We start from the raw sequence: 25,902 nt of genomic DNA, 5'->3' as shown, positions 1-25,902 counted from the left end.
GGAAGTGCCAAGAGGGGCGACTTGGAATCTCCCTTCACTGTCCGGCCGCAGGGGGCTGTGCTGAAAGCCTCCCGGCCACCTGTGAAAGTTGAGGTCCTCTTCCACCCCACGACTGAAATGTTTCTCGAGAGCAAACCCATCCTGCTCTGCCAGGTGAGCTGCCTGGGCCCGGCTGTGTTAGCACAGTGTGTCTTGGGAGCATAAGCAGGAGAGGTGTCTTGTGCAAAGCAGGCTTTAGCTGGGGCATCCTCTCTCCTACACACACAAACAGAGACTTCCAAAACCATTTGGGAGGCTTCATAAGAGAGCTGGAAATCTGGCTCTGGAAGAGGCCTTTAAATAGGGAGGGTGAGCTGCTGGAGACCTGGGCTGAGGTCAGGGGACAGGGGTAGAGGCTGGCCTCTCTGCTGTGTTTACCAGCCCCTCCTCTGGTTGCAGGTCATTGATCTCAAATCGGGTCAAGGAGGCGAGACCGTTGCCACCATCCCAGTGAGGGTGTCGGCGAGAGCTGTGTACAGCAAGGACAGCATCGAGCCTGCCTCGCCCATCGACTTTGGTGCCATGGTTAAGGGCACCAAGAAGAGCCAGGTCTTAATTGTGGAGAACAAAGGCGCCCTCAACTTCAAATTCCTCATCCACCGAGCACCTCCACTGCAAAGGTAAGAGAAGACCTGCCCCAGCCGTTCTGTCTGAGGAGGCACCACCACACAGCTGGTGTGTGACAGGCAGCCAGACCTGGGTTATTGTCCATTTGGATTGCTGGCTTGGGAAGAGGGAGCAAAACAACACCTCAGTATCCCCATGTGTGGGACAAAGCTGGTGACAGAGCTGCTCTGTCCATGAGCTGCAGCAATGGGTGCTGCAGGCAGCTCCCCGGGGGCCATCGGGAGCAGGAAGGCTTTCCTGCATGGGGAGGAAGGCCAGCTTTGGCCTCAGACAAAGGCAGGGGAGCTCAGCATGACAGATGTCTCTGCTTTCTCCTCTCAGTTCAGAGCAAGAGGAATCTGCCCCCTCGGTCAGGGAAAGAAAACGCTCCACACAGGTGGGTGGCTCCTGCTCCTGCCCAGCGTGTGCTGCTGCAGGGGATGGGGGAGGATGCAGCTGTGCCCAGGCTGGGGGTAGGACAAGGTCTGCGGGATGGAGAGTCCATTATCTGCTCAGTTCCACTGACAGTCCCATGCTCTGGCTCTGACCTGCAGTTGTGGGGTCAAGAGAGGGGAGCAGGTCCTGTGTTTGGTGGCTGCTAGCCAGCACAGATCTGGGAACACCACAGGAGCAAACTGTCCCCATCTGAACTCCCAATCCATAGAGCACTGACAGCTCTGCTTTTTCTTCTTCCCAATCCCCTCCCTCTCTCCCATCATTCAGTCCTTTCTGCTCTCCTGTACCCCTGGAGGTTGAAGGATCCCAGCTACCACCTTCATTCTTTTCACCCCAACTCCTTTCTCTCTGCCACTCGGGACAGACGTGCAGCTCCTCCTGGCTTGTTCATCTCATCCTGGGGCTGCCTTTGGGCCATGGAGTCATCATTCCCTGCCCTGACACTGGGTGCTCGGGCCCAGCTGGAGGCTGAGGCGTGGCATCCTCCTTGCTGGGGGTGTTCAGGGTACGGCTGTTGGGCATCAGCCTGTCCTGGCGCTCTTTCTGCAGGCTCAGCTCACTGCAGGCGTGTTCACGGTGTCCCCTTGCTCCGGCTCCGTCGGTCCTGGGGGCCAGCAGAAGATCACAGTGGATTGCAGCCCAGGAGCAGAGGGGAAATGTGAGGAGCAGCTGTACATTGACATCAGCAACAGAGACCCCAAGGACAATCCCCTCGGCATTCCCTTTACCCTGACTGCCTGATTCCTGCTTCCCAGGTACGTGCTGTCCACAGGTTGCCATGGGCAGTCCTGCTGCTGATCAGCACCTAAACTTGCTACTTGGATAGAGAGGCACCTGGTCCTGAAGTCCCACCTTAAAATCCTCAGAGGCTGCAGTCCTTTTTGAGTCCACCAGTGGGGAGAGGCTGGGAGGGATGTGTGGAAGCATAAAAGGAAAGCAATGCCCTTTAAGACTGAGGTTGACTGAGCTCCATCCTCACTGACTGAGCTCTCTCATCCAAGGCTGGGTTTTGCAGTCACCTGGACAGAAAGGGCTTATCAAGCCTTCTGAGAGGCCAGCTGGGTCCAGGTGAATTCAGCAAAGAGGTTCTCCAGCCTCAGCCCTTCCTCTGGTCTGTCTGCAGCGCTTGTTGAAGACGTCACGTCCATCTTTGAGCAGTACCCGATCCACAGCAACGTCAATCTCTGCCAGACGTTACAGTCGGTGCAAGGCAACGGTGTGTTCATCAGAGATGATAACAAATTCATCTTCACCAAAGTTCAGGTTGGGCAACGGGCCACGGCTCGCTTCAAGATCTCTAATGGCAGCAGTGTCCCATGTGACATTGTGCTCTCCATCAAAGCCATGCCTGGAGAGGTAAGAACAAGAGGCCAAGGTGAGCGCTGCTCTCTAAAGGCCATGTGAGAGCCTGCCTTGTTCTCCAGAGTCATTGCGGTCTCTGGCCCAGCTGGACCAGTCCAGCTCAGTGCAGGTCAAACTGCAGGGCAGAGCAGCAATGCCAGGGGGGCACTTGCATTGAATTCCACATCTCTCAAGCAAATTTTGGCTCACGCTTCTGGGTCTTTGGTGGGAATCCTTCTGAACATCTCTCAAAAGCACACTCAGAGAGGGGCTGTTATGGACCAATGGGGCAGAGCTCAAAGCAGAGCATTTCCTGGCTTTTCCTTCTCTTGAAAGGCCAGTCCGGGGTTATTTGAGGGGTTTCTGTGCCATCCCAACCTCCCACATGTGCTGGGGTGGCTGCCCAGCCCTCAAAGCAAGCTTTTGCTCGCCTGGGCATTGGCGCAAGGTCAGCATCCCCTGGCATGGAGGGAGCCTGCCCAGGGAAGCATGAAGCAAGACAGGCTGTCTGGGGCTGTTCCCAGGGATGCATCTAGGAATGTACTGGGTCACATTGAAAGATGTGACACTAACACTGCACTGTGGGTTCCCCCCAAGCCTCACAGCCTCATCAGCAACATCTTCAAGCTGGATCCTGTCGAGATGAGCATTCCTGGCTTATCCCACGCCTTTGCTACAGAGACCTTCACTCCAGAACAAAAGGAGGACTACCAGTGCACTTTCACAGCTTCCCTTGTTAGCCCAAAAAGGTAGTGACCCTGTGAAGTATTGGGGGGACCGTTCTGGTAGCTGCCTCTCCTCTTGGTGCCTCTAATGCTTTCAGTGCCCTTAGGCAGAGTACCTGGCATGAGATGATGTAGGGGGCATTAAGCATTAGGCAGAGCAGAGCAGGAAAATGAGGAGGATACTTCAGGCTGTGTGAGGGACTCTGAAGAGAGGGCCTCAGGTAGCCAGCTGGAAGTTACTGACAAGTGCAACAGCTGAGCTGGGGCTTTCCAAGGACAAAGGCTCAGATGAAGCAGTTTCTGTGCCAGCAAGTCAAGATTTCCTCCATATTTCTGTAAAAGGAAGTGATCCTGTGTGGTTTCCAGGCATACATTAAGCTATTTTTATATCAGGGGAGTGATTGGAGGTCTTACCAAAGAGAAGCCCAGTTCCTCTCCCTGGCACCTGTGTACTGGGGCTCTGACCTGCCCTTCCCCAAGCCTTTAGTGGCAGAATTGGAACAGGGAAGTCAGCTTTCTGCCCTAACAAGCAATTCCTTCTTTAGGATCCTTGGAAATAATCTTTACTGACGGTGCTGTTGGTTTGGTTTTCCCTTCTTGCTTTTGTACTGTTCTCATGGTGTGCTTTTGCTTGTTGCATGTCTCCTATCACTGCAGCCAGAGGATTTGCCATGTCTCATCTGGTGCCTCGTTATTTATCTGCTGTACGGCATGATTCAAATGAGGGAAATTATTTAGAACTGTTATTCTGGAAGGCTCTGGCTGAAATGGTTTCTGTGCCCACCAGTTCTGCCCTCCCAACAGCGAAACCAGTCCCGCCAGCCAACGGGACTGGTCAATGCAACAGGAGCCACTGGGAGGGACTGGGAGGGACTGGGTGTCATTATCTAGTTAACTAAACCAAGTCCCTTCACTATGAACCTTAGACAAGGTAAAAGGGAGGTAACTTGGTTTATGTCTTTACAGGGGCCCAATTAAGTTTTACGATTTCTTTTTCTTTTTTTTTTTTTTGGTTCTTTTCTCTCTCCGGGTTGTGTTGACCTCAGGCTGTTTTCTTTTTATGGACCTCAAATCGTTCTCCCTTTTACCTTGTCTAAAATTTATAGTGAAGGGACTTGGTTTAGTTAACTAGATAATGACACCTTTCTGCAAAGTTGATAACTGTGCAGATAACAAGCACCCATCTGGCAGTGTCTGACCTGACAATGGGTAATGTTTTTGCTGTTGTGTAAGGAATGTATATATTTATAGAGAGAATAAATAGAGAACAAGTGTCTCCTTTCAACCCCTCCCTGATCCCCCAGCGCTGAATTTGCTTTTCTCAGATAATAAATTCTGGTTGGAAACCACCCGACTCTGGGTTTCTGTTCCTTACAAGTGTGGATCTGAAATATTATATCAATAATTTATTTATCTCAATATACTTTTATGTAAATTATTTATTTATTTATTTATTTATTTATTTACACGCATTATACATTTGTATATATATTATTGAGATAAAATGTATATCAATATATTATATATAAATATATAAAGACATATTTATATATTAATTTCTAGACATTATTTATGTATTTAAATGTTTATTTATTTTATATGTTTTATATACATTTTATATACTTACATATATTATTGATATATATTATATATCAATACATTATATATAAATATATAATTAATATATATATTATTGATATATAATATATCAATATATTATATATAAATATATAAAAACATATACTAATATATATATAAATATTAATAACCAGGACTGGGGAGAACTGGGAAGCTTTACTGGGATCACTGGGAGCAGCCAGGCGGAGGCAGAGTGACAGCAGGGACAGGGGGGACACACGACCCCCCCAAAATCCTCACGGGGATGGGGGGGGTCCAGGCTGGGCCCGAGGCTCTGGGGAGGGGCTGCGGCCGCCGCCGGCTCAGGAGCTCTGTGGGGAGAGAAAAGGGGGGGACACCGGGGTGGGGGGACAGGGGGGACACCGGGATACACCGAGACCCAGACTGGATCCAGCGGGATCATATGTACTGGGATCATACTGGGATCAGACTAGGATCATACTGGCAGCAAGTGGTTCTACACTTGGGGCAACTGGGAGCTACTGAGATCCCACTGGGAGCAATGGGGAGCAACTGGGACCATGCTGGGCACAACTGGGATCCTATTGGGAGCAACTGGGCCCACAGTGAAGGCGGCTGGGGTCATACTGGGACTGACTGGGAGCGTTCTGAGGGCAGCTGGGACCATGTTGGCGCAACTGGGGTATACTGGGAAGAAGCAGGATCATGCTGGAGGTGACTGGGATCATACTGGGAGCGACTAGGACCCCACTGGGGGTCACTGGGAGTGGCTGTGAGCAACTGGGATCATGCTGGAAGCTACTGGGAGCAACTGGGAGTGAGTATAACCACACTGGGGGCAAGTGGGATATACTGGGAGAGACCAAGAGTGACTGGGATCATACTGGGACTGACTGGGAGCAGGCTGAGGTCAACTGGGATATACTGGGAGAGACTGGGAGTGACAGGGATCCTACTGGGAGGGACTGGAACTACAGTGGGGTGACTGGGAGCAAGTGGGACCCTGCTGGGGGCAAATGGCTTTATCCTGGCAGTGCCAGGGAATGTCTGGGTTCATCCTGGGTGTGACTGACACCACACAGGGTGTCCCTGGGATCATACTGGAGTCATACTGGGAGAGACTGGGAGGGACTGGAACTACAATGGGGTGACTGGGAGTAACTGGGACCATGCAGGGGGTAACTTGGATCCTACTAGGAGAGACTGGGATCATACTGGGACTGACTGGGAGAATGCTGGAGGCAACTGGGATATCCAGGGAGTGGCTGGGAGTGACTGAGATCATTCTGGGAGTGACTGGAACCATAGTAGGGGTGAAGGGGAGCAACTGGAACCACGCTGGGGGCAACTGGGATCAGAGTGGGAGCAGTTGGGCCCCTACTGGGGTCCTACTGGGGTCATACTGGGAGTGACTGCAATAATACTGGGAGTATGTGAGAGGGACTGCAGCCATACTGGGGATGAGTGGGATCAAACTGGCTTCCTACTGGACGTGTCTGGAAGTTACTGGGATCATACTGGGGGTGACTGGACTCATACCGGGATCATACTGGGAGCAACTGGGACCATGCGGAGGGCAAATGGCATCTTCCAGGGAGTGACTGGGGCCATACTGGACTCAGATGGGGAGTCCCTGAGAGTGAAAGGAGCCATCCTGGGGGTGGCTGGGAGCAACTGGGACCACCTTGGGGGCAACTGGGATCCAGCACCATACTGGAATCATAGCGGGAGCGACTCTAAGTGACCAGGATAAAACTGGGAGTGACTGGAACTATGCAGGGGGGAACTGGGAGCCAGTGGGGCCATGCTGGAAGGCAACTGGGAACATCCTTGGAGCAACTGGGATCATGCTGGAAGCAACTGGGAGTAACTGGGAGTGACAGGGTGCATGCTGGGGGCAACTGGCATAAACTGGGAGTGACTGGGAGTGACCGGGATCATCGTGATGGAAACTGGAACCATCCTGGGGCAAGTGGAAGTAACTGGGTGCAGTGGGTTTCTGTGGCTGGGTTTTGGTAGCGGGGGGGCTACAGGGGTGGCTTCTGTTAGAAGAGTCCAGAAGCTTCCCCTGTCCCGTGGAGACAATGCCAGTGGCTCCAGGATGGAATTCCTGCCGCTGGCCAAGGCTGAGCCAGTCAGGAGTGACAGCAACGCCTCTGGGATAACATATTTAAGAAAAAGAAGGAATTCCAGCCAGGGAAGAGCGGAGTGAGAACATGGGAATAACAACGTAGACCCCAAGGTCAGCGCAGAAGGAGGGGCAGGAGGTGCTCCAGGCACTGGAGCTGAGGCCCTGCAGCCCGTGGGGCAGAGCAGGGTGGGGCAGCTGTGCCCCTGCAGCCCCTGGGGGAGCATCGGGGTGCAGAGACCCCCCTGCAGACTGGGATGGACTGGGAGCCCTTAGGAGGGAACTGAGAGCCCTTAGGGAGGGACCGGGACAAAGTGGGAGCCCTTTGGAGAGGACTGGGATGAAGTGGGAAAGGTCCGCGAGCCCTCAGAAAGCCACCGTGGCCCTCCCGTCATTTGCGTAGCGCTGAGGGCAGGGCCCTTGCGCCATTTGCGTAGCTTTACGCAACTGACGTAACTCCCCGATTGCCATTACCGGCGCCCTCCTTACGCTGTTTGAGTAGGGCTGTGGGCATTCCTGGCCCCCTTAGGCAATTTGCGTAGCGCCGCTCCATTGCCGCCCGCGGCGCCGCCTTACGCCGTTTGCGTATCCCTGCGCCGTTTGCGCAGCGCGGCGGGGGCGGGCCCGTGTCCCTGCTGATGTTTATTTATCAGTGTCCAGGCGCTCGACCCCTCAGCCCCTCACACACCCACGGGCCCCACGGCAGCGCGGGGGAGGATCCCGGGGGTGTCCAAAAGCTCCTCCGAAAGTCAGTTTATGGCTTTGCAGAGGGCTCTCGGGAGTCACCGAGGGGCTGAATGTAAAGAGAGAAAAATTAAATCTTTAGGGGGAAAAAAACATATAACAATTGCATGTCTGTGTTCCCGAGGAGCCGTGGGTGTTTTTAGGCAGCTGCCTGCAGAGGCCATCGCCGTTTCGTGAGGCGGCATTAATGCAGCGGGAGGAGACTTGTTCTGCTGTTCACAGAAATTCGGATTTTAAGGTTTTTCTCCTTGGTTTGAAACTTCTTCATTCTTCCTTCGCTCTCTTTCAGAGCAAAGGTTTTAATTTTTAAACTTAAGAGGAAAAAAGTATTAACAACAAGTGAGGAAAACTAGGGGGAAAAGTTCTTCTGAAAGGATTACAATGTGCAAGCAGAATCAGATCTCTCTCCAGGAGAGAAAAAAATATTAGAGGTGTAAATTGGCTCCAAAAATGCCCCCAAGGGCATAGGGAGGATAATCAGGATGACAGCGTGGCTGAGCAAGTGTGTTCTGCTCTATACCATTAATTTTCTGATGTTTAATACTTCAGCAGGTCCAGGACTTCCAGGACTGTCCTGGTGGCTGTGATCACAAATGACTCATCAGAGCCACTTGAACAAGAAAAGCCTTTCTAAACAAGGGCATTTCTGAGGCTCTTGCTGGTTTTCTTGCCTTCCAACTGACCATCTTTGACTTCAGGGAGGTTGGTCTCAGGCTCAGGAAGAAGCCGGACAGCCCTCAGGAGACAAAGCTGCCCAAGACTGTCCGGCCCCCAGGCACGAGTGAGAACTCCAGTTCCAAGGTAGCCTTTTCCTGCCCTTTTCCTTGCTGTTTGATGTGACACTTGAAGAGGCTGCGTGCCTTGCCTCCAGCTCATTGAAACCCCTCAGTGTGCGGGTCCTGTTGTCGTTGCAAACTGCTGGTGGTGGTGGAGTTCCTTCTGCTGGGGCAAAGGCAAAACGTGTTCTCCTAGTGAGATGCTGGAGTCCTGATCTGTGCTAAGCCAACACAAATAATTTCTGCTGAAGCTGGTGGGGTTTGCTGGAGTTTAGCTACCATGGCGAAGGCACAATAGCGGGGGAAGGCTGGGGCAGGACACAAGGGCACGAGCTTGCCATTTTCCATTGTCCCACTGAAAGAGCCACCTCTTGCTTTGGTGTCTCTCTCCCTCCAGCATGCCTGCTGTGCCAGCAATCAGAGGCTGACCCGGACATCTGTGGAGAAAACCTTCAGATAAATGGTTTCTGTGCCCACGTGTTCTGCCTGGTGAGTTGCTCCGTGGGCTCTCTCCAGCTTTCCAATGGGCAGTTCCCACCACCCTCTCTCCTCAGCAGTGCATCATCTTTCCTGCAGGTTTTTGCCAGCCTCCTTCGTCAGCAAGAGAACGATCGAGTAGGACTCCTTGGCTTTCTCCCAAGGGAGATCCCAGATATAGTCTCCCAGGCAGCACAGAAGGTGAGAGCCTGACAAGAGCAGGGAGATTTGGGCCAGCCTGCAAAACCGCCTGGTTCCACAGGGACTGCATCCAAGTAGGAGTGGTTCTGTCACCCCGGGGGGCACAGCAGGGGCTCAGCAGCACCAGGGCCTCACTCTGGCTGTGAAGCAGAAGGACCCAGGAGAAGAGCTCAGCCAGATAATCCCACGCTTTGGACACTTTGTCCTCACCTCCCTGAACCCGTTTGCTTCCCCAGGCCCTGGGAATTGCTCTGGTGCTCCTCCTGTGCTGCCGAGGGCACCCACAGACACTGCTCTGGCCTGAGGGACAGCATAACCAGCTGGGAATGTGATGGCTGTGCTGGTCTGGGCACAGGTAAGAGGCAAACAAACCTGGTGCCCCTGGGCCTGGTGCCCCTGGGCCTGGCAGTGGGTGCCCAGGGTGGGTTTGGCAGAGCCGCACTGCTCTGGCCTATCTTGTCCCAGGTCTGGAACGATCTTGTCCCTCCTGCTTCCCCTCACAGCCTCCCGAGATGACTCAGGGCTTGCTGGTGTCAGCGTGGCCAGACAGTCAGGACTGGAGCCTTCTGACAGCTCCAGGGAACCTGAGACCATCAGCCCCAACACAGGCAGCCTGGCGCTATCAGGGCTGTCTCCCAGTTCTCCAGCACTGGAGACCGTCAGCCCCAGCCCCAGCGCCCAGCTGCCATCTCCTGGATCTGCAGCACCACAGACCAGCAACCTCCACACCACCCAGAGACCATCAGCCCTGGGAACTGCTCCTGTGCAGAGAACACCCCGAAGGCGAAACCAGTCCCGCCAGCCAACGGGACTGGTTAATGCAGCCAGTGCCAGGAGCCACTGGGAGGGACTGGGAGGGACTGGGTGTCCTTTCACTATAAACTTTAGACAAGGTAAAAGGGAGAATGATTCGAGCTAATTAAAAAGAAAACAACCTAAAGTCAACACAACTCGGAGAGAGAAAAGAAAAAGAAATCGTAAAACTTAATTGGGCCCCTGTAAAGACATAAACCAAGTTACCTCCCTTTTACCTTGTCTAAGGTTCATAGTGAAGGGACTTGGTTTAGTTATAGATAATGACACCTTTCTGAAAAATTGATAACTTTGAGCAGATGTTTGCTTGTTATCTACACAATGTCTGACTTGACAATGTGTAATGAATATATATATTTATATAGAGAATAAAATAGAACAAGTGTCTTCTTTGGGGGTTGTTCAAACCCCTCCCTGATCCCCCAGTGCTGAATTTGCTTTTCTCAGATAATAAATTCTGGTTGGAAACCACCCGGCTCTGGGTTTCTGTTCCTTACAAGTGTGGATCTGAAATATTATATCAATAATTTATTTATCTCAATATACTTTTATGTAATTTATTTATTTATTTATTTATTTATTTATTTATTTATATACACATATTATACATTTGTATATATATTATTGATATAAATTATATATCAATATATATAAATACATAAAGACATATTTATGTATTAATTTCTATACATCATTTATGTATTTAAATGTTTTATTTATTTTATATACATTTTATATACATTTTATATACTTACATATGTTATTGATATATATTATATATCAATATATTTATATATTGATATATAAAAACATATATATAAATGTATATATTCTTTATATATTTGAATATTTATTTTATATATATTTTATATATTTATATATTATTGATATAATATATCAATACATTATATATAAATATATAATTGATATATTAATATATATTATTGATATATATCATATATCAATATATTATATAAAAATATATAAAAACATATATTAATATATATAAATATTAATAACCGGGACTGGGGAGAACTGGAAGCTTTACTGGGATCACTGGGAGCAGCCGGCTGGAGGCAGAGTGACAGCAGGGACAGGGGGGACACACGACCCCCCCAAAATCCTCACGGGGATGGGGGGGGTCCAGGCTGGGCCCGAGGCCCCGGGGAGGGGCTGCGGCCGCCGGCGGCTCAGGAGCTCTGTGGGGAGAGAAAAGGGGGGGACACCAGGGTGGGGGGTCCCCGGGGGGGCACAGACGCTCTGGGGGGACACACGACCCCCTGGGACCCCCCTCACCTTCTGGCGCAGGTAGAAGCCGAGCCCCAGCGCCAGGGAGACGAAGGCCAAGAGGAAGCCCCGGCCCCTCCTCCGGAGCAATTCCTCAGGCTGATGGAGCCCGGCAGGGCCGGGGCCGCCGGCGGTGTCCGATCCCGGCAGGAAGCGGGGAGGGCCCGGCGGGGTCTGATAGAAATAAATCAAGGCAGAGCTCTCTCTTTCTTTTCCCCCCTGGGCAGTGACCATCAAGAGCTGTCCCTGCTTCCCAGCAGAAGCTGCACACACTTCAACAAAGTCTGTGGAAGAATCTGCTCTGTCAAAGTTGGCCCTGGGCTTTTATGCTTATCCAGGGATGGATCAGCAGTCACATATTCCCAGGCCAGTGAGCAGCTGACCTGTCAAACTCTGCTTCCAAAAGCAGGATGTGTGTTGGAAGGTTGGGGAACCAGGCTGGGTTGGGCCCAATTCAACACTAAACCAAGCCCTTGGCACCAGCAGTAACTCCCCACAGAGAGCTGGCAGTGCTTGCATTCTCCCATCAGATTCTTTTCCAGGTAGAACATCCTGCTACAAGGGGTCTGTTACTACCCACCCCAGAAAGGGGTTGGGAGTAACCCAGGTTCTTATTAATAAATCCCTGGGGGTGGATTAAAGTGAAACGACACTGAATAATCAGTGTTTGAAAACATATGTATGTAGGGTTTATTTTAGAACAATTTCATTTCAAAGGTAAACAAGTATGTTTCCATTTTGGGTGTTATCATCTCTATCTCTCATCTATAGCAATATGGCATAAAGAGAACCTTTAGGGGAAAATGCATAAGTAGAGAAAGGAAAGACAGGATAAGGGTGAGGGAGAGTAACGGAAAGCAAAGCTGAGAGTGGAAAGCTGTCTATAGTCACTGCCCACGGGGTCCAGCGATGGAACTTGGCAGTTGCAGCTCCAATGTCTGTCAGTTGAAGTGGTGGCCTTGATCCGTTGGGGGTGGGGGAGGGAAGCCCCCACACTCCAAGAAGTTATGAGTTATTATATCCATGGACAGTGTCCTGGGCCGTGCCTCGAGCCTCCAGGGTCTGCTGGGCCTGCGCAGAGTTCCCGTGAGGGGCCTGGTAAACACGTCTCTTCTCGCCTTTTCAGGGCTTGACACCTTCAGCAGCACTGGCAGGGGGGATGGGTCCAGCTGCCTCTTCCCAGCCTGCAAAAGTGCCCTGGCAATCCTAGAATGCATAAATCATTGTGGCAGTTTGAGACCCTCAAAAATCCAATTTCCAAGTCCTAGCCCCCCCCCAATTTGTTTCAGTGTGAGAGGGTTTTCAGACAAAACACAGCTCAGTATGGGGGGAAAGGAATTATATTACAGTTTATTACATACACAAATAAATACTATAATACATTATATACACAATTCTAACTATCTCTCCTATGGAAAAGCAATATATTTACATTAGATCAAATCCCTCCTTTCCCTCCAATAAAAGTTCTGAAGGGAAGATGAAAAGATCCTTTCCACTTTCAGGGCAGCAGTGTCTCTCCTCTTCAAGGCAGCAGTCGCAGCTGGATTTGTCGTAGCTGGAAAATCTCTCTCTCTCTCCATTACAACACAGGGGGCTTCTCTCACCCCTTGGCCCTTCGGCTCCAGCCAAAGGTCTCTCTCCTGTGGACTGCGAAAGCAGGGACAAGGCTCACCTCTCCACAGTCATATCACGGGGTACTGGGCACCCCTGACAGTCCCTTCCTCAGGGGATTCAAGTTCCTCCTGAGTTTAGGGCTTTCAGTTCAGTTTTTGCCCCAAGCGTTCTAGCAGAGCTCCTTTGCTCCGTCTCAAACTGTCAGCATGGCGAAGGGGGGCAGGAAGGCCTCTTCCCCCCTCCACATTCCTCCTGGCTGTCCTGGTCCAGCTCCAGGACATCTCTGAGCTTCTCAACCTCTCTCTCTCTCTCTCTCTCTCTAGTTGCTGCTGCATTTCAGGACTCCCTTCAAGTGGAAGTCCACCCCCTCCTTCTAAGAGGGGTCTCAAAGGGTTTGGAGAAATAAAGCCAGGCTCACCCCAAACAGTCTCTGCTGAGCCTGGTGCTCTGTCTCTCCGTCGGGCATCTCTGTGTCTCTCAGCTTGGCTCTGTGCCACCTCACTCCTGCTGACTGTCTTCTTGGCTCTCAGCCACAGCTCTCTGTTCGGTGCTGTCTCTGCCGCCGCTCCTGCTGCCCACTCACAGTGGAGAAAAACTCCCTCAGCTCTTGGCCACAGTACTGGGCCCAGTTTAACACTGTTCCGAGTTTCTACAGCCCCAGCCAGGGGGCTGGGGGGTCTTGGCCCCCAGCGGGGCTCCCTGGCCCCCTCTGTCCTCGTGGTCTCAGACCATGGCTGCTGTTCTTCTTTCAGCTACATAATCTCTTCTTTTCTGGCCTGTTGTGATATGTTTAATTTTGCAGGGGTGCTGATTGGGTTAACACCAAGAATACCACCTGCTGGGGTTAACCACTTTCCAACTCCAGGGGAAAACCCTTTTTAACCCAGGACAGTCATGAACCATTTCAGTCTCTGACTCCTCACCTTGGCCAGTCAGTTCCTGGGAACAGCCCTGGCAGCGCAGCCCCCAAGGGCACACGATGTGCTGCTGGGCTGGAGAGGACCCTCCTCAGCCTGGGCAGCAGGGCTGCAGGGGGGGATTCCCTGCCTCTCCCCAGATGGGCCCTTCCTGCCCACCAGCTCCTGCTCCAAAGGGCTTCCACACAGCCTGGGGCACTTGTCCCACTTGGGCCCTTGATCTGCCCCAGGGCATCTCTGGGCAGTGGCCAGCTCTGGGACTGCTCTGGCAAGTCATGACCTGAAGCCACGAGTGTGGAATTTAGGAAATAGTTGAAATCTCTGCAGAACAGAACTCTTGGTGACTGCTGAAGGCTTCATGAACAGCATTGCCACATCTTTTCTTTTTTTTTTTAAATTCATCAATTTTTTGTAGGCGAACACCAGGACTATGAGACTTGGAAAGAGCAGCTTTAGACACGAACCCGCTGCAGCAGCGACTTCTGGGATCGAGCAAAGCAGAAAAACAACAGCCACTTGTGTTATTTATTGTAGGGGTTGCCCCCCCTGAGCTGTGTATTTTTCCTGACCCACGGGGGTCCTGGGTGTCAGCCATGATGTTACCTGAAAGCTGGGACTGCTCAGGGCTGGAGCGTGGCCCCAGCACAGCCTCTCCCAAAGAAGGACAGGGCAGAGGGGCTCTGGGCTGTGGGCAGCGAGGGCCAGCTGGGCTGGCAGGCAGCTCCAGGGCTCCTCTGGGGCTGTCAGAGAGGGGCTGTTCCCGGACCCTTTGGGCTTCTGGGGGCTTCTTTGGTCTGATTCTGTAGAAGAGACACAGAACTGAGGCAAGAGCAGCAGGACTACAGCTCCTGGCCCCTCAGATGGACCAACGCGGCCACTCAGCTGGGCTGTGCCAGAAGATGACAGCTCCCGGCACGCTGAGGAGCCTGGCCCTTCCAACTGGATCTCTGGGGTAGTTTAGTCTAGGCCTTCCTTGGTGAATCCAAGGAATCTCCCTGGGTGCCATCCTCCCCCTTCATCCCTAAGCCCCCCTCAAGACTCCACCAGCCTGGCAGGGCCACTCAGCCACCCCTGGGGCAGCTCAGGGTGCCGCGCAGGGGCCTGGGGTGCAGCAAAGGCCTTGTGAGGGCTCCTGAGCAGCCCGGTGCTGGAAGAGCTGTTGAGTGGGGAAAAGCTCTTGCTGGTCAGTGGGAGAAAGAGAAGAGGCAACAAAAGCCATGGTTTCAGTTAAGCTTGAGCAAATGTTATGCATTTAATGTGACTGAAGGGCTCTGAGGCCAGACTCTGCAGTGTGGGGACAGGAAAGGGATGTCCTGGGGGCACGCAGGGCTGTCTGAACATGGGGCTCCTTGGGATGTCCCGAGGAGACATGAGAGCAAAGTGGGGCCTGGAGACACTCTGAGGGCAGCTGAGTGCCAAGGGCTGAGGCAGGCCTGTGTCCCCAGGGGCACCCTGCCTGTTCCAACCTGCGTGGTGGCTCCCTGGGACCCGTTGCTGGGGGCAGGTGCCATGTCAACAAGCACTGGAACCTGTTGCTAGCGGCCGGCAGCGTGTCACAGAGGGGCCCTTTGTGACACCCACTGCAGCAGGTGTGCTCAGCACGACCGTGGCCCACGGTGGGTCAGTGTCCGTCAGGACGGCGACCGGACAGGAGAGGAGTGCGGTGCTGGCGAGAAGCCCCCGACTGCAGTCCACATCTTGTCCACGACCCTTGGTGGCCCTGTGGGAACTTGGTGTTTTGCTGAGGCGTTTTGCCGAAGCATTTTTGCCTGAGGCATTTGGGCCGAGGTCTTTTGGCCGAGGCGCTTTGCCTGAGGCACTTTGCCTTGGCCTTTTGGCTGAGGCCTTTTGCCTTTGCCTTTTGGCTGAGGCACTTTGCCTTGGCCTTTTGGCTGAGGCACTTTGCCTTTGCCTTTTGGCTGAGGCACTTTGCCTTTGCCTTTTGGCCGAGGCCTTTTGCCTTGGCCTTTTGGCTGAGGCACTTTGCCTTTGCCTTTTGCCTGAGGCACTTTGCCTTGGCCTTTTGGTTGAGGCCTTTTGCTGAGGCCTTTTGCCTGAGGCACTTTGCCTGAGGCGATTTGGCCGCGGCATTTTTCCCGAGGGTGTTCGACTCCACCATTTGGACGCCCTCCGTAGGCAGGCTCCCCTGTGTTCTTTGATTCACAGGATGGAGAGGAGACCCCCCGCCTGCCCCAGGCAGGCCTGGATGGAAGACAGCTCTTCCCAGGAGAGCCGCTCTCCAGGTCTGCAGCTTCCATCCTCCTACGAGGTGACCACCATGCAGCCCCTCAAGCTCGGTGAGTGAGGGGCCCTGTGGGGCTGGGCAGGGCTGGGGCTCACCAGCACACCCTGTAGCACACCAGGATCCCACTTTCCTGGCCAGCTGACAACGGGGGTCCTGGGGGTCAGCCATGATGTTGCCTGAAAGCTGGGACTGCTCAGGGCTGGAGCGTGGCCCCAGCACAGCCTCTCCCAAAGAAGGACAGGGCAGAGGGGCTCTGGGCTGTGGGCAGCGAGGGCCAGCTGGGCTGGCAGGAGGCAGCCGTGCTGTGGGAGCCTGGGCCTTTCCTGCCTGTCTGCCATTGCCTTCCTCAGCCCGGGGCACTGGGGCTTTCCCAGGCATGGCAGCTCCTCTGCCGGGCACCCTCCAGCCAGGAGCTGCAAGGGAAGGCCGTGCCAAGGCAGTGGGCAGAGAGCTGGGTTGAGGCCAGATATCCTCTGCCCCCTCCTCTCGCTGGACCCTCTGCAGCTCTCCCTGCTCTTTCCCCCCTTAGATACCAGCTGGTTGCCCATCTACAAGGAGGAGCAGGAAGCTGTTGATTCCATCCTGGCCTTTGTCACCAGCCCCAACAAGGTAACTGGGGCCAGCTGGAGGGCGGCTGTGCTGCTGTCTGCTGGCAGGGGCTGTGCTGCCAGGCTGCTGGAGGGGTGCTGGCAGGGCAGGGCTGCTTCTCCTGCAGGGCACTGCACCCCCAGTGCTGCGGTCCCGCTGGCTGTGTCCGCCCACTCACAATCCGTGTTTGTGTCTCTGTCCCCCGGCTGGCAGGAGGAGAGAGACAAGGCCACATTTCTTCAGAGCATCTCCGTGCTGTGCCGAAGCGCCTTGAAGCACGGCCTGACCCAGGGCCTGGATCTGTTCTGTGACATGTACCAGCTGGCAGAGAACATCAAGGTGAGGGCACTCTGGGCAATGTGGCAAAGGGAGCAAAGCCCCCTGGCACAGGCAGCCTGTGTGGACAGCGCTTGGGCGGGTCAGGGACTGGAGGCCCTGGGTGCTGGCAGCTGCCAGCAGGTGCCATCCTGGTTGTGCTCTGCAGGCGCTGCTGGAAGAAGAGCCAAGGGACCACCTGTGCACAGACCTTCGGCATCTTTCCATGCTGGCTCTGGAGAAATTGAGGTACCTGCCCATCCGTCATGGGCCCCCTGGCCCAGAGGTCCGATGCCACCCACATGAGTCGTCGAGGGGCTGCTCCCAGCACCCGTGTGCAACCAGTGTCCTGCCCTCTCCCTGCAGCTTGGTGGACACAGCACTGGAGGGCAAAGCCAAAAGCCTCCTCCGCGCGTGTTTCTCAAGTGTCTTCTGGCTGCCTGCAGAGAAGGGAATGCCAAAAGCAGACCTTGCCCTCTATATCAAGGTAAGTGCTGGCTAAGCTCCAGAGGCCTCTAGCCCCTCTGACCTTCTCCCTGGCTACCCCATGGTGCCACAGGAGCAGGGATCCCAGGCAGGGCAGGGTCTTTCCCACCCTCATGCCTCTGTCCTTTTCCCATGGGCCTGGCCGCATCCCGTGCCACAGGCTGCTCTGCCCTCTAAGACTGTCTATGTCCATGTCTCTCCAGGGAAGTGTGGGCATCCTCCTCCTCCTCCTGTGGCATAGGGGGTTCAGATGGCTCTCCTGGGGCTGGGAAGAACAGTAGAATGACTGCCACTGCTCTCTGTGTTCCTTGCAGACCCTGAACTCCATGGACAGCATGCTGAGGACAGTGGTGCTCAGCTTTCCTGCCTCTCGAGTCAGCGAGGAGCTGCAGGGCATCTTGGAGGTCTGGCACAAGCAAAAAGGGGGGGAGTCCCAGAGCTGTTCCTCAGCCTGGAGGGGAGGGTTTGCCCACTCCTGGCTCAGTGGTGCCCAGAGCAGTGCTGAACAGGCAGAGTGCCCTGCGGGGAGGGTGCCCACCTCCTGTGGGGAAGCCGGGGCAGGCCCCAGGCTCTTGTGGAGCACAGGGGCTGCAGAGGGTGGCACCTGCCCTCCTGCCTGGCCATGAGGTTGGCTCTGGGCCTGTGTTCCCAACCTGGGCGGGAATCCAGGGGCAGACACCCCACTGCAGGCTTTGCTGGAGGGGAGAGGAAGCCTTGAGGGATGGGGCGAGCACGGCCCAGCAGTGGAGCTGTGCTGCTGGTGTTGGAGTCTGCTCCCAGGGCTCACCCGCTGCTTCTCTTGTCTCAGCTGCTGCTGGACTTTACCAGATGCGAGAGAGAGGCTGTGAGGGAGAGGGCCATGGCAAGGATCGATGTGCTGACCCGTGTGCTGTCCGACTATTCCACTCTGCAGGTAAGGACCAGGCCCCCTCCAGCCAGGCCCTGCCCCCATCCCTGCTGCTCTCCATGCCAGGGCTGCTGCCCACATGGCTGCTCTGAGAGACAGGGACGCAGGGCTCTGCAAAGCCTGGTCTCTCCAGGAATCCAGCCCTGGGCAGACTTTCGAGTGGGGGGCTTTGGCACCACCTTTGTGCCCTCAGCCCTTCTGCTCATGCCTCCCTCATCCAGGCCCATGCCAACGTCGGAAGAGGCACTGCTGGACCTGTCTGCTCTGGGGAGATCCAGCTCCCGCTCCTAGGAAAGCTGCTGGGGCGTCTCATCCTTTTCCGGTTCTCTGAGGAGCAGACAAGCTATGCAGCTTTCCATGCTCTTTTTGCCCTGGCTGAGTTCATCTGTAAGTAAAAAAGGCAGAGCAGTGGTGGGCTTCATCTGCTCTGTCTCCTGATAGATCTGCTTCCTGACCTCCTTTGCCCCTCCCAGCTGCTTCCCAGAGCTTCCCACTTGCCACTTTGCTGCAGAGTCTGAGTGCTCTGCTCAAGGCCAGGATCTGTTTGCTGCTGCTCTCCTTCCTCCCCTTCCTTTCAGGATCTTGCAGCCCACTGGTTTGTGGGCCCCACAGGCAAAGCCCCTCTAGACTTCCCTGTCCCAAAGCCACGTCTTCCCTGGTGGGGAAGAGCAGATCCCCCACCCTGGCTGGTCCCTCCAGTGCCTGTAGCAAGAAGCTGTTCCTGATGCCCTCCGGAAATCCTGGATTGCTCCTGTCCTGCCCCTTGCCAGCAGATGCCAGGGAGGTTTGGTGAGCTTGCTGGCAAAGCTGCTCTGCCTTCCTGACTCTTGTGTGTTTGCCCTGGTGTTTAGTCGAATCCAGGCTAAAGGACAGAGCAGACCAAGTCCACCGGGAAGCCGTGACCACCTCCGCGCTGTGTTCTCTGAGCGCCAGGGACTGTGCCAAGGTAAGGAGCTGCGCCCTTGCTGGGACTCCTGTCCGTGGCACCAGCAGGGCACTGGTGTGAGCCAAAGGACCCCGCAGCAGTGGGGCTGGCGTGCCCTCAGCTCCCTGGGGAGAGGGTTCCCGCCGTCCTTGAGCAGGGACAGCACGAGGGCTGCACTCCAGAGGCCCAGCAGCAGCTTCAGCCCCAGCAGGAGCTCCAGTGCTCCTGGCCACCAGCAAGTCCCTGGTTCTCGGTGGGGCCAGCAGCCTGTGCCCATGAGCCCTCCTCCCCCAGCAGGAGGGCCCTCTCTGCTCATCTTCTGCCATGCAGGGACTGCAGGCACTGCTGCCAGCTTTGCTGTGGGCACTGCTGTCAGCAGTGGTGGGCACGTCCGGCCAGGGCCCCTCGATCTGCTCAGCCAAGCAGCACCATCAGGGCGCTCAGCGCGACACGTCTTCCTTCCTTGCTGCCATAGGCCTTTGGAAAATACCTGCAGTCCCACGAGAGGACGGATGTCATCCTCATGGCCATTGAGGCGTTGGGAGATGCCAGCATCCTCGACCAGCAGGTGCCCAGCAGCCTGCTGGATGTGGCCTTGGAAGACCCGGACGTCTGGCTGACGGACGTAAGTGGCCTGTGGCTGCATTGTCGTGCCCTTCAGCCCTCTTGGGCCTTGTTCCTCCCTGCATCCCTCCCTCCCAAGCACACGTGACTTGGGCCCCCCAAGCCACCTCAAGGCAGCAGAGAGGAATGGGAAGGGCAACTGAGCACATGGCTGCACTCCGGGGGCAGTGCCATCCTCACCTGTATCCCCTGCAGGCGCCCAAGATAGTCAGCAGCATCCTTGAGAGCCTGCCATACTGCAGCACACAGGCAGCGTGGGAGAGAGCGGAGTCACTCCTTCGCCTGATGACCAACCTCTACCCCACCACAGTGGTCATCCTCCTGTGCAAGGCGGCTCTTCAAGGAGACAGGTACTGGCCCTGATGGCCTTGAGGGTGGGCTTGTTCCCTGTGGAGAGAGGGACCCCAAGACTCTCTGGCTGCCAGAGCCAAGGAATGCTGCGGGACAGCCTGCAGAGTCAGGCCCTCCACCCCCCCACGCTTTCCAGCCCTGCTGGCTGGTCTGCCTTCACAGCAGCCAAAGCAGGCCCAGCCAGCCCAGAGCCAGCACGGTGCTCCAGCCCCACGGGGAACACGCCCTCAGCCCCGTCCTGCCCGCACGGGCAGGGCCCCCGGGGACGCGCGGCCAGGGCTCCAAGGGGCAGGTTCTGGGGGGCTGCTCCAGGCCACAGCACTGTGGCTGAGGCAGCCCTGCTGACAGTGCTCTGCCTTCTCTGCCTTCCAGCACTGCGCCGGAGCTGTGGGAGCTGATGCCCTCCATGCCAGAGACACTGGCCAAGATCTTGGAGGACTTTGCCAACCTGCTGCACAGACAGTGCTTCCGCTGCTCCGCAGAAGGCCCCCGCACCCAGCCCATGGCTGTGAGTGACCACTAAAGGCCCTGGTCCCCTCCCGCCAGCCCTGCAGGCTCTGCCGGCCCCTCACGGCTCTGTTTGCTCCTGCAGTCGTCCTCCAGGAAGGCTGAGTGGGAGGAGTTGGCTGACGAGCCCGACGTCGAGAGCCACCAGGGCTGTCCAAATGTGAGGACGGCCGGGCTGCTGCTGGAAGGGCTCGTCGGGCTGTCGCAGAGAGCCGAGATGGTGAGCAGGGCGGTGTCAGGGGCAGCCCTGTCGGCAAACGGGGGCTGGGGCTGTGTGGAAAGCAGTGGCTTGGCCTGACCTGGGACTCAGAACGTGGGGTGACTGCTCCAAACGCCCTCCCTGCCATGGTGGGCCTGGGGTGGCTGCCTGTGGAGCTTTCCAGGCACGGCCCTCTTCACCCAATGGACATTCTCTTCTCTCTACAGGCCAGAAACATTGAACTCTTCCTGCCGGGCATGATGAAGATCCTGCAAGTTGGCAGCGAAGACGCCAAGATGAAGATCCTGCTGGCCTTGCGAAACGTTCTGCGTCAGCTGAAGAAGACCAAGGCCAGCTTCATCGCTGTGCAGCTTGTGGGGAGGCTCCTGCCCCTCTTTGACTCGGTAAGGCTGATGTGGAGCCTGAGCCCCTCAGATGGGCACTGGGCAATGACAGCTGCCCTGCAACCCAGCCCTGCGAGCAGCACTTGGAGCCAGCTCCATTCCCCTGGGCTCTCCTGGGATGGCTTCTGGGCCGTGCAGCCCAGTGCTGCTTCTTCTGGGATGTGAGGCTGGAGCCGCTGCCCTCCCCACAGCCATGATCACGGCCCTCTGCACTGTGGGCAGGGAGCTGCTGTTTGCAAAGCTCCCTTTTCCTGCTTCCTGCCAGGAGTGCAGCGAGCTGCGAGAGCTGTCCATCCGCATGCTCGCAGAGCTGCTGCAGTTGGTGGTCGGCAGGGATGAGAAGAGGATGAGGAAGGAGGTGTGGCGGGCACTGGTGCCTCTCCTCTTCCGCATGAGCGACCAGGTCCCCAGCGTGGCCAAGGTACAGCGCTGAAGGCTGAGCCCTGACACACAGAGGGCTGGGCTGACACCCCCAGGGCTCCTGGGCATCGGGGCAGGGGCTGCTGGCAGCGGGCAGCGCTCCCCCAGCACAGCCCGTGGGAAGGTCCGTGCGGAGCCAGCGACATCAGGGGCAGAGAAGCTGGCACGGCCCTGTGTAACACCTGCCCTGCCTGCTCCTGCAGGGCTTGGCAGCAGCCCGTGACCACCATGGCCTGAGCAGGGGTATCCCCACAGGCTGTGTCAGAGGCCAGGCCTTTGAGCCTTCACGCCTGTCCCCCAGGGCTGTCTCAAAAAGGCTCCCAGACATTTGGGCTAGGGCATGTCCCAGCTTCCTAAAGGCAGGATCCCCCAGGAACAAAGCCAAGAGGCCTCCTTGCCCAGGCCCCCGGGCATCTCTCAGCTCATGCTGTCCTGCAGGCCTCCAGGGAAGCCCTTCTTGCTGCCGCCGAGCTGCTGAAGTGGAAGACGCTCAAGCACCTGCTGCAGAGAGAGCGGCTGTGGGAGCTTGGAGCGTGCTTGGTAAGGACAAGCTGAGGGGCCCGGGCTGGGGGAGGGCTGCCCCCATCCCATGTCTGGGCTGGGGGCTCTGCAGCTGGGCAGAGCCTGGAGCTGCATCCCTGTTGCTGCCCTCAAGAACAGAGCCCCAGGGGCTCTTCTGCAGGCCCCTGTCCCCTCCCTGTAGCCAGCAGGAGGGGAGGCCTCTCCGTCCCAGGAGGTGCTGGCAGGAGGCACTGCTCCAGCCAACTGCCCCAGTGACAGCCCTGGAGAGACATGCCTTGTTCTCTCTGCAGCTTCAGAACAGCAGGAGCAGGGCTGAAGACTTCATCCACCAGAGCCTGCCCTACCTGCAGGACCCTCAGGCCAACGTGCGCCTGGCGGCCGTCAGGTTCATCGGTGAGTGCCAGCCCCTGTGGTGCCTCTGGGGCAGCCTGGCCCCTGTGCCACTGCTGCCCCAGCAACGAGGGGCAGTCCTGGGGCTGCCCCAGCCCCGACCACCCCGGGCAGGGCCTTGCCTCCCTCTGCCAACCCTGCCCACGCAGCGGGGCTTGGTGGCCACCTTGCTCAGTCCCACTGCCCTGAGCTTCTGGGGGCTCCTGGGCTCAGCCCTGCTGAGGGGGAGGAGGGGAGGACTGGGGGCCCTGCTGTTGGGAGCAGGCTGGGGAGCAGGGGCTAATGGAGCTCTGTGCCCAGGACTCATCACACGGCGCCTGAGGGAGCAGACCACAGACAGTCAGGCTGACATCCTGAGTGGTGAGTGGGGAGTGCGGTCTGTTGGGAATCCAAAGGCTCTCTGCAGACGTGGGGTTTTATCTGGGCTCTGTTTCTCTCTGTCGCAGCACTTCAGCCCTTGGAGAATGACTGGGACATCTCTGTCAGCTCCCTGGCAGCTCGGACAACCTCCATTCTGAGGAGTCCTTGCGTGCAGCAAAGACCAAGAGGCCTCCTGCGAGCACTGCGCTGCTGCTGGCCGTGAGCCCGGCAGAGGTGCAGCTTGCCTTGGCTAAAGGACTGGGGCTGAATAAAGCTGCAACAACGTGCCCAAAGCCCTGGTGTCCTTCAGCTGTGTGGTGCTGAGTGTGCCGAGCCGACCGTGTCCTTCCTGGGCTGTCCCGCAGGCAGTGGGACGCTCCCCCCTCAGCACCCCTGGCCCCAGGCTTGTGGGACAAGCTGAGCCCTGGCTGGGGCTTTCCCCGGGAGAAACCGCCTTGGCTAAAGGACAAGCTGCTGCCCGAGCCTTCTCACCCCATTTCAGGGCCACTGCCAATGTCACCCTGCCCTCTGCTGGTGTGAAGCTATTCCCCCTTGTCCTGTCACTCCAGGCCCTCGTCCAAAATCCCTCTCCAGCTCCTTTGGAGCCTCTTTTAGGCACTGGAAGGGGCTGTAAGGTCACCCCAAAACCTTCTCTTCTCCAGCCTGGGCAGCCACAGTTATCCCTGTGTCCCCACACGGTGCCCCACTCTGTGACCCCTGTGTCCTCCCAGGCCCAGCACCCCAGGAGGTGGCACAGCAGCAAGCCCTGTGCTGCAGCCGTGTGTTGGTTTGGACCTGGCTTCCTGCAAAGTCCCCGAGACCCAGGGAAAAAGCTTACTTCCCAGAGAGAAAAAAAAACCCAAACAGCAGAGCTAGAGCAAAAATATAGATGTACATATGTCACAGTTATACCCAGTAAGAATACTCATCATGGCTGGGCTTCGTGAACGAAGATTTGGGGAGGGCACTACCCAAGTTTGTTGTAAGAGCGTTGGTGGCTGAAAAGGCCAGTATGAGATAGACATGTTCTGTTGCAAAAGGCACAGCAGAAAGACTCCTTAGGTGGTATATTCTGCAAGGTACGATTCTTTCTGCGTTGTCTTTTCTCCTCAAGAGTGATCCTGTGTGTGTTCTCAAAGGCATCAGCCGCGTTATAGATGGTGTGTCTCCAGGCCTCCCGACTGGAGGTCAGAGTAGACCAGTTATGGTGATCAATATGGCCAAGGCTGACATGTTGTTTCAGGGAGTCCTTGTATCTTCTCTTTGGGGCTCCTCTCTTGCAGCAGCCAGTGGCAAGTTCACCATAGAGCAGGATCTTAGGGAGGCGGTGGTTGGTCCTTCATGCTGGAGACGTGCCCTGCCCAGCACAGCTGTGTTCTCAGCAACATGGCCTCAATGCTTGTGACTGCTGCTTGCTCTAGAACAGATGTGTTGGTCACATCATCTGACCAGTGGATGTTCAGGATTGTGCAAGGCAGCACGGATGGAAGTCGCAGGTGGTGGCGGTAGATGACCCATGATTCAGATCCGTAGAATAGAGTAGACAGCACTGTGGCTCTGTAAACACTGATCTCTGTACTTTTCTTCAGGTATTTGTTTCGCCAAACTCTTTTATGAAGCTTTCCAAAAGCACTATATGCCTTTGCTAACCTGTTGTCTATCTCCCCATCAATCTTACCATCCGAGGAGATGAGGCTACCTAGGTATGCTGGGTTGTATCTGCTCCCAAATCACACCCAGGGACAGTTTCACAACGGTGCAGAAGGAGGGTTTGATGTACAATTGAAGAGCTGAGTTCAAGGAATGTGGATGCATTTTTGTGGTGCTGGTTGAGCAGCCTGGGTCCATGAGAGTAATGTCAGACAAAAGAACTTTGCTCCTGCAGGATTCTGTGTGTGGAATGTGTGAAACGTGGTGGTTCTTCTGGCAGGATAAGAAGTTTTGCCTTCATTGCTGTGTCTAAAACAGGGTCTGGGGCTTGTGTAAACTTCAGTGAAATCCAAAGTGAATCCATCAGGCTCCATGAAACCATTCCACCTTCACCCTGCTGGAGTCTGTCCGGGTGCTCTGGTGCTGTGGCACGGTGTCATCCAGGGAGAATTGGAGCAATAAGGGACTGGGCTACAAGGCAGGTTTACAAAGAGTTTTACAAAACTGCTCCCCCTCCACAAAACCTCAGAAAATAAGTGTGTCCTGTGTTACCAGAAGAATCACTGAAAACACCCTTTGTGCCACTCTGTGAACACCAAAATAATGGAATGGCGTGGACCTGCACCGTAAGTAAATCAGAGATTGTTTATAGGAATCCCCAAATTAGAAGAAAATCCAGATCCCTCATCTGTGCTAAAATGTCCTGGGAGCAGGACTGGAATGTGCTGCACACACACGTGTTAGAGCACATCCTGGAAATAGGGGAGATTGGAAAACCGTTTTCAGATTTAATAACATTTCAGTTTTAACAGCTCGTTTAAAACTTGAATAAAAATTTGTAAAGCCAAGGAGTTTCCCTAAAAAATTAATTAAAACATTGATTTTCTGGGGTTTTTGTAATTCTGTCTTATCTAGGTTTTGTAGAGGGCTCAGATGGGAATATTCAATCTGCTACCTGTGACAATGCCTGACTTCACTTACAATATTTTTAATAGTTATATACTGTTTAATCTCATTCTCATATCTGTGGTCTTAGACTTGTGTGATTCTGCTGTTGTTTGTAACAGAGAATTTCCTTTGACTTCACATTCTCCATGGAATGATGAACAGTAGTAATAATATTAATCATTTATAGAGTGCTTTATATGTTCAAAATACAGGATAATCTTTGAGCTCAGCTTTGCTCTCAGATATGTGAGTGAACTCTTCATTGATTTTAAAAATATTGTTACCTGACATACAATTTTATTTTATTTTCTAGTCTTACTGGGTATTTTGGAAAG

General features: G+C 54.9%; 2 protein-coding genes and 1 long non-coding RNA gene across 3 annotated transcripts; all 3 read left to right on the top strand.

The window, feature by feature from the left end:
* The first annotated feature begins 12 nt into the window (after positions 1-12).
* Positions 13-3,557, top strand: LOC113986090 (hydrocephalus-inducing protein homolog). The gene is made up of 6 exons (XM_039383942.1): positions 13-153; positions 439-659; positions 988-1,042; positions 1,651-1,856; positions 2,225-2,457; positions 3,040-3,557. Exons 1-4 carry the CDS (start codon positions 118-120, stop codon positions 1,840-1,842), a joined length of 504 nt encoding a protein of 167 aa, XP_039239876.1. The 5' UTR covers positions 13-117; the 3' UTR covers positions 1,843-1,856; positions 2,225-2,457; positions 3,040-3,557.
* Positions 3,558-8,812: 5,255 nt separating this feature from the next.
* Positions 8,813-10,284, top strand: LOC113986088. The gene is made up of 4 exons (XR_003540054.2): positions 8,813-8,903; positions 8,991-9,092; positions 9,329-9,447; positions 9,596-10,284. It is a non-coding gene; the product is annotated as an uncharacterized LOC113986088 (long non-coding RNA).
* Positions 10,285-15,730: 5,446 nt separating this feature from the next.
* Positions 15,731-23,262, top strand: LOC114002936. The gene is made up of 19 exons (XM_027749376.2): positions 15,731-16,023; positions 16,501-16,580; positions 16,773-16,898; positions 17,044-17,123; positions 17,241-17,361; positions 17,675-17,764; positions 18,169-18,273; positions 18,489-18,654; positions 19,119-19,213; positions 19,668-19,817; positions 20,012-20,166; positions 20,540-20,675; positions 20,760-20,894; positions 21,101-21,277; positions 21,543-21,698; positions 22,136-22,237; positions 22,510-22,612; positions 22,910-22,969; positions 23,056-23,262. The coding sequence occupies exons 1-19, from the start codon at positions 15,894-15,896 to the stop codon at positions 23,190-23,192; spliced, it is 2,304 nt and encodes a 767-aa protein (XP_027605177.2). The 5' UTR covers positions 15,731-15,893; the 3' UTR covers positions 23,193-23,262.
* The last annotated feature ends 2,640 nt before the right edge of the window (positions 23,263-25,902 follow it).

This window comes from Pipra filicauda, unplaced genomic scaffold, assembly GCF_003945595.2.
Source record: "Pipra filicauda isolate LSUMZ 115617 unplaced genomic scaffold, ASM394559v2 scaffold1147_size25902_pilon, whole genome shotgun sequence".
In the NCBI taxonomy this organism is placed as follows: domain Eukaryota; kingdom Metazoa; phylum Chordata; class Aves; order Passeriformes; family Pipridae; genus Pipra; species Pipra filicauda.
This window is presented reverse-complemented; position numbering and strand designations above follow the sequence as displayed.

Coding starts and splice junctions, on each gene's coding strand:
- LOC113986090 (XM_039383942.1), top strand. CDS start 118: ATGTTTCTCGAGAGCAAACCCATCCTGCTCTGCCAG. Junction 154..438: donor AACCCATCCTGCTCTGCCAG/GTGAGCTGCCTG, acceptor CTCTGGTTGCAG/GTCATTGATCTCAAATCGGG. Junction 660..987: donor CGAGCACCTCCACTGCAAAG/GTAAGAGAAGAC, acceptor TTCTCCTCTCAG/TTCAGAGCAAGAGGAATCTG.
- LOC114002936 (XM_027749376.2), top strand. CDS start 15,894: ATGGAGAGGAGACCCCCCGCCTGCCCCAGGCAGGCCTGGATGGAAGAC. Junction 22,238..22,509: donor GGGAGCTTGGAGCGTGCTTG/GTAAGGACAAGC, acceptor TTCTCTCTGCAG/CTTCAGAACAGCAGGAGCAG. Junction 22,613..22,909: donor GGCGGCCGTCAGGTTCATCG/GTGAGTGCCAGC, acceptor CTCTGTGCCCAG/GACTCATCACACGGCGCCTG.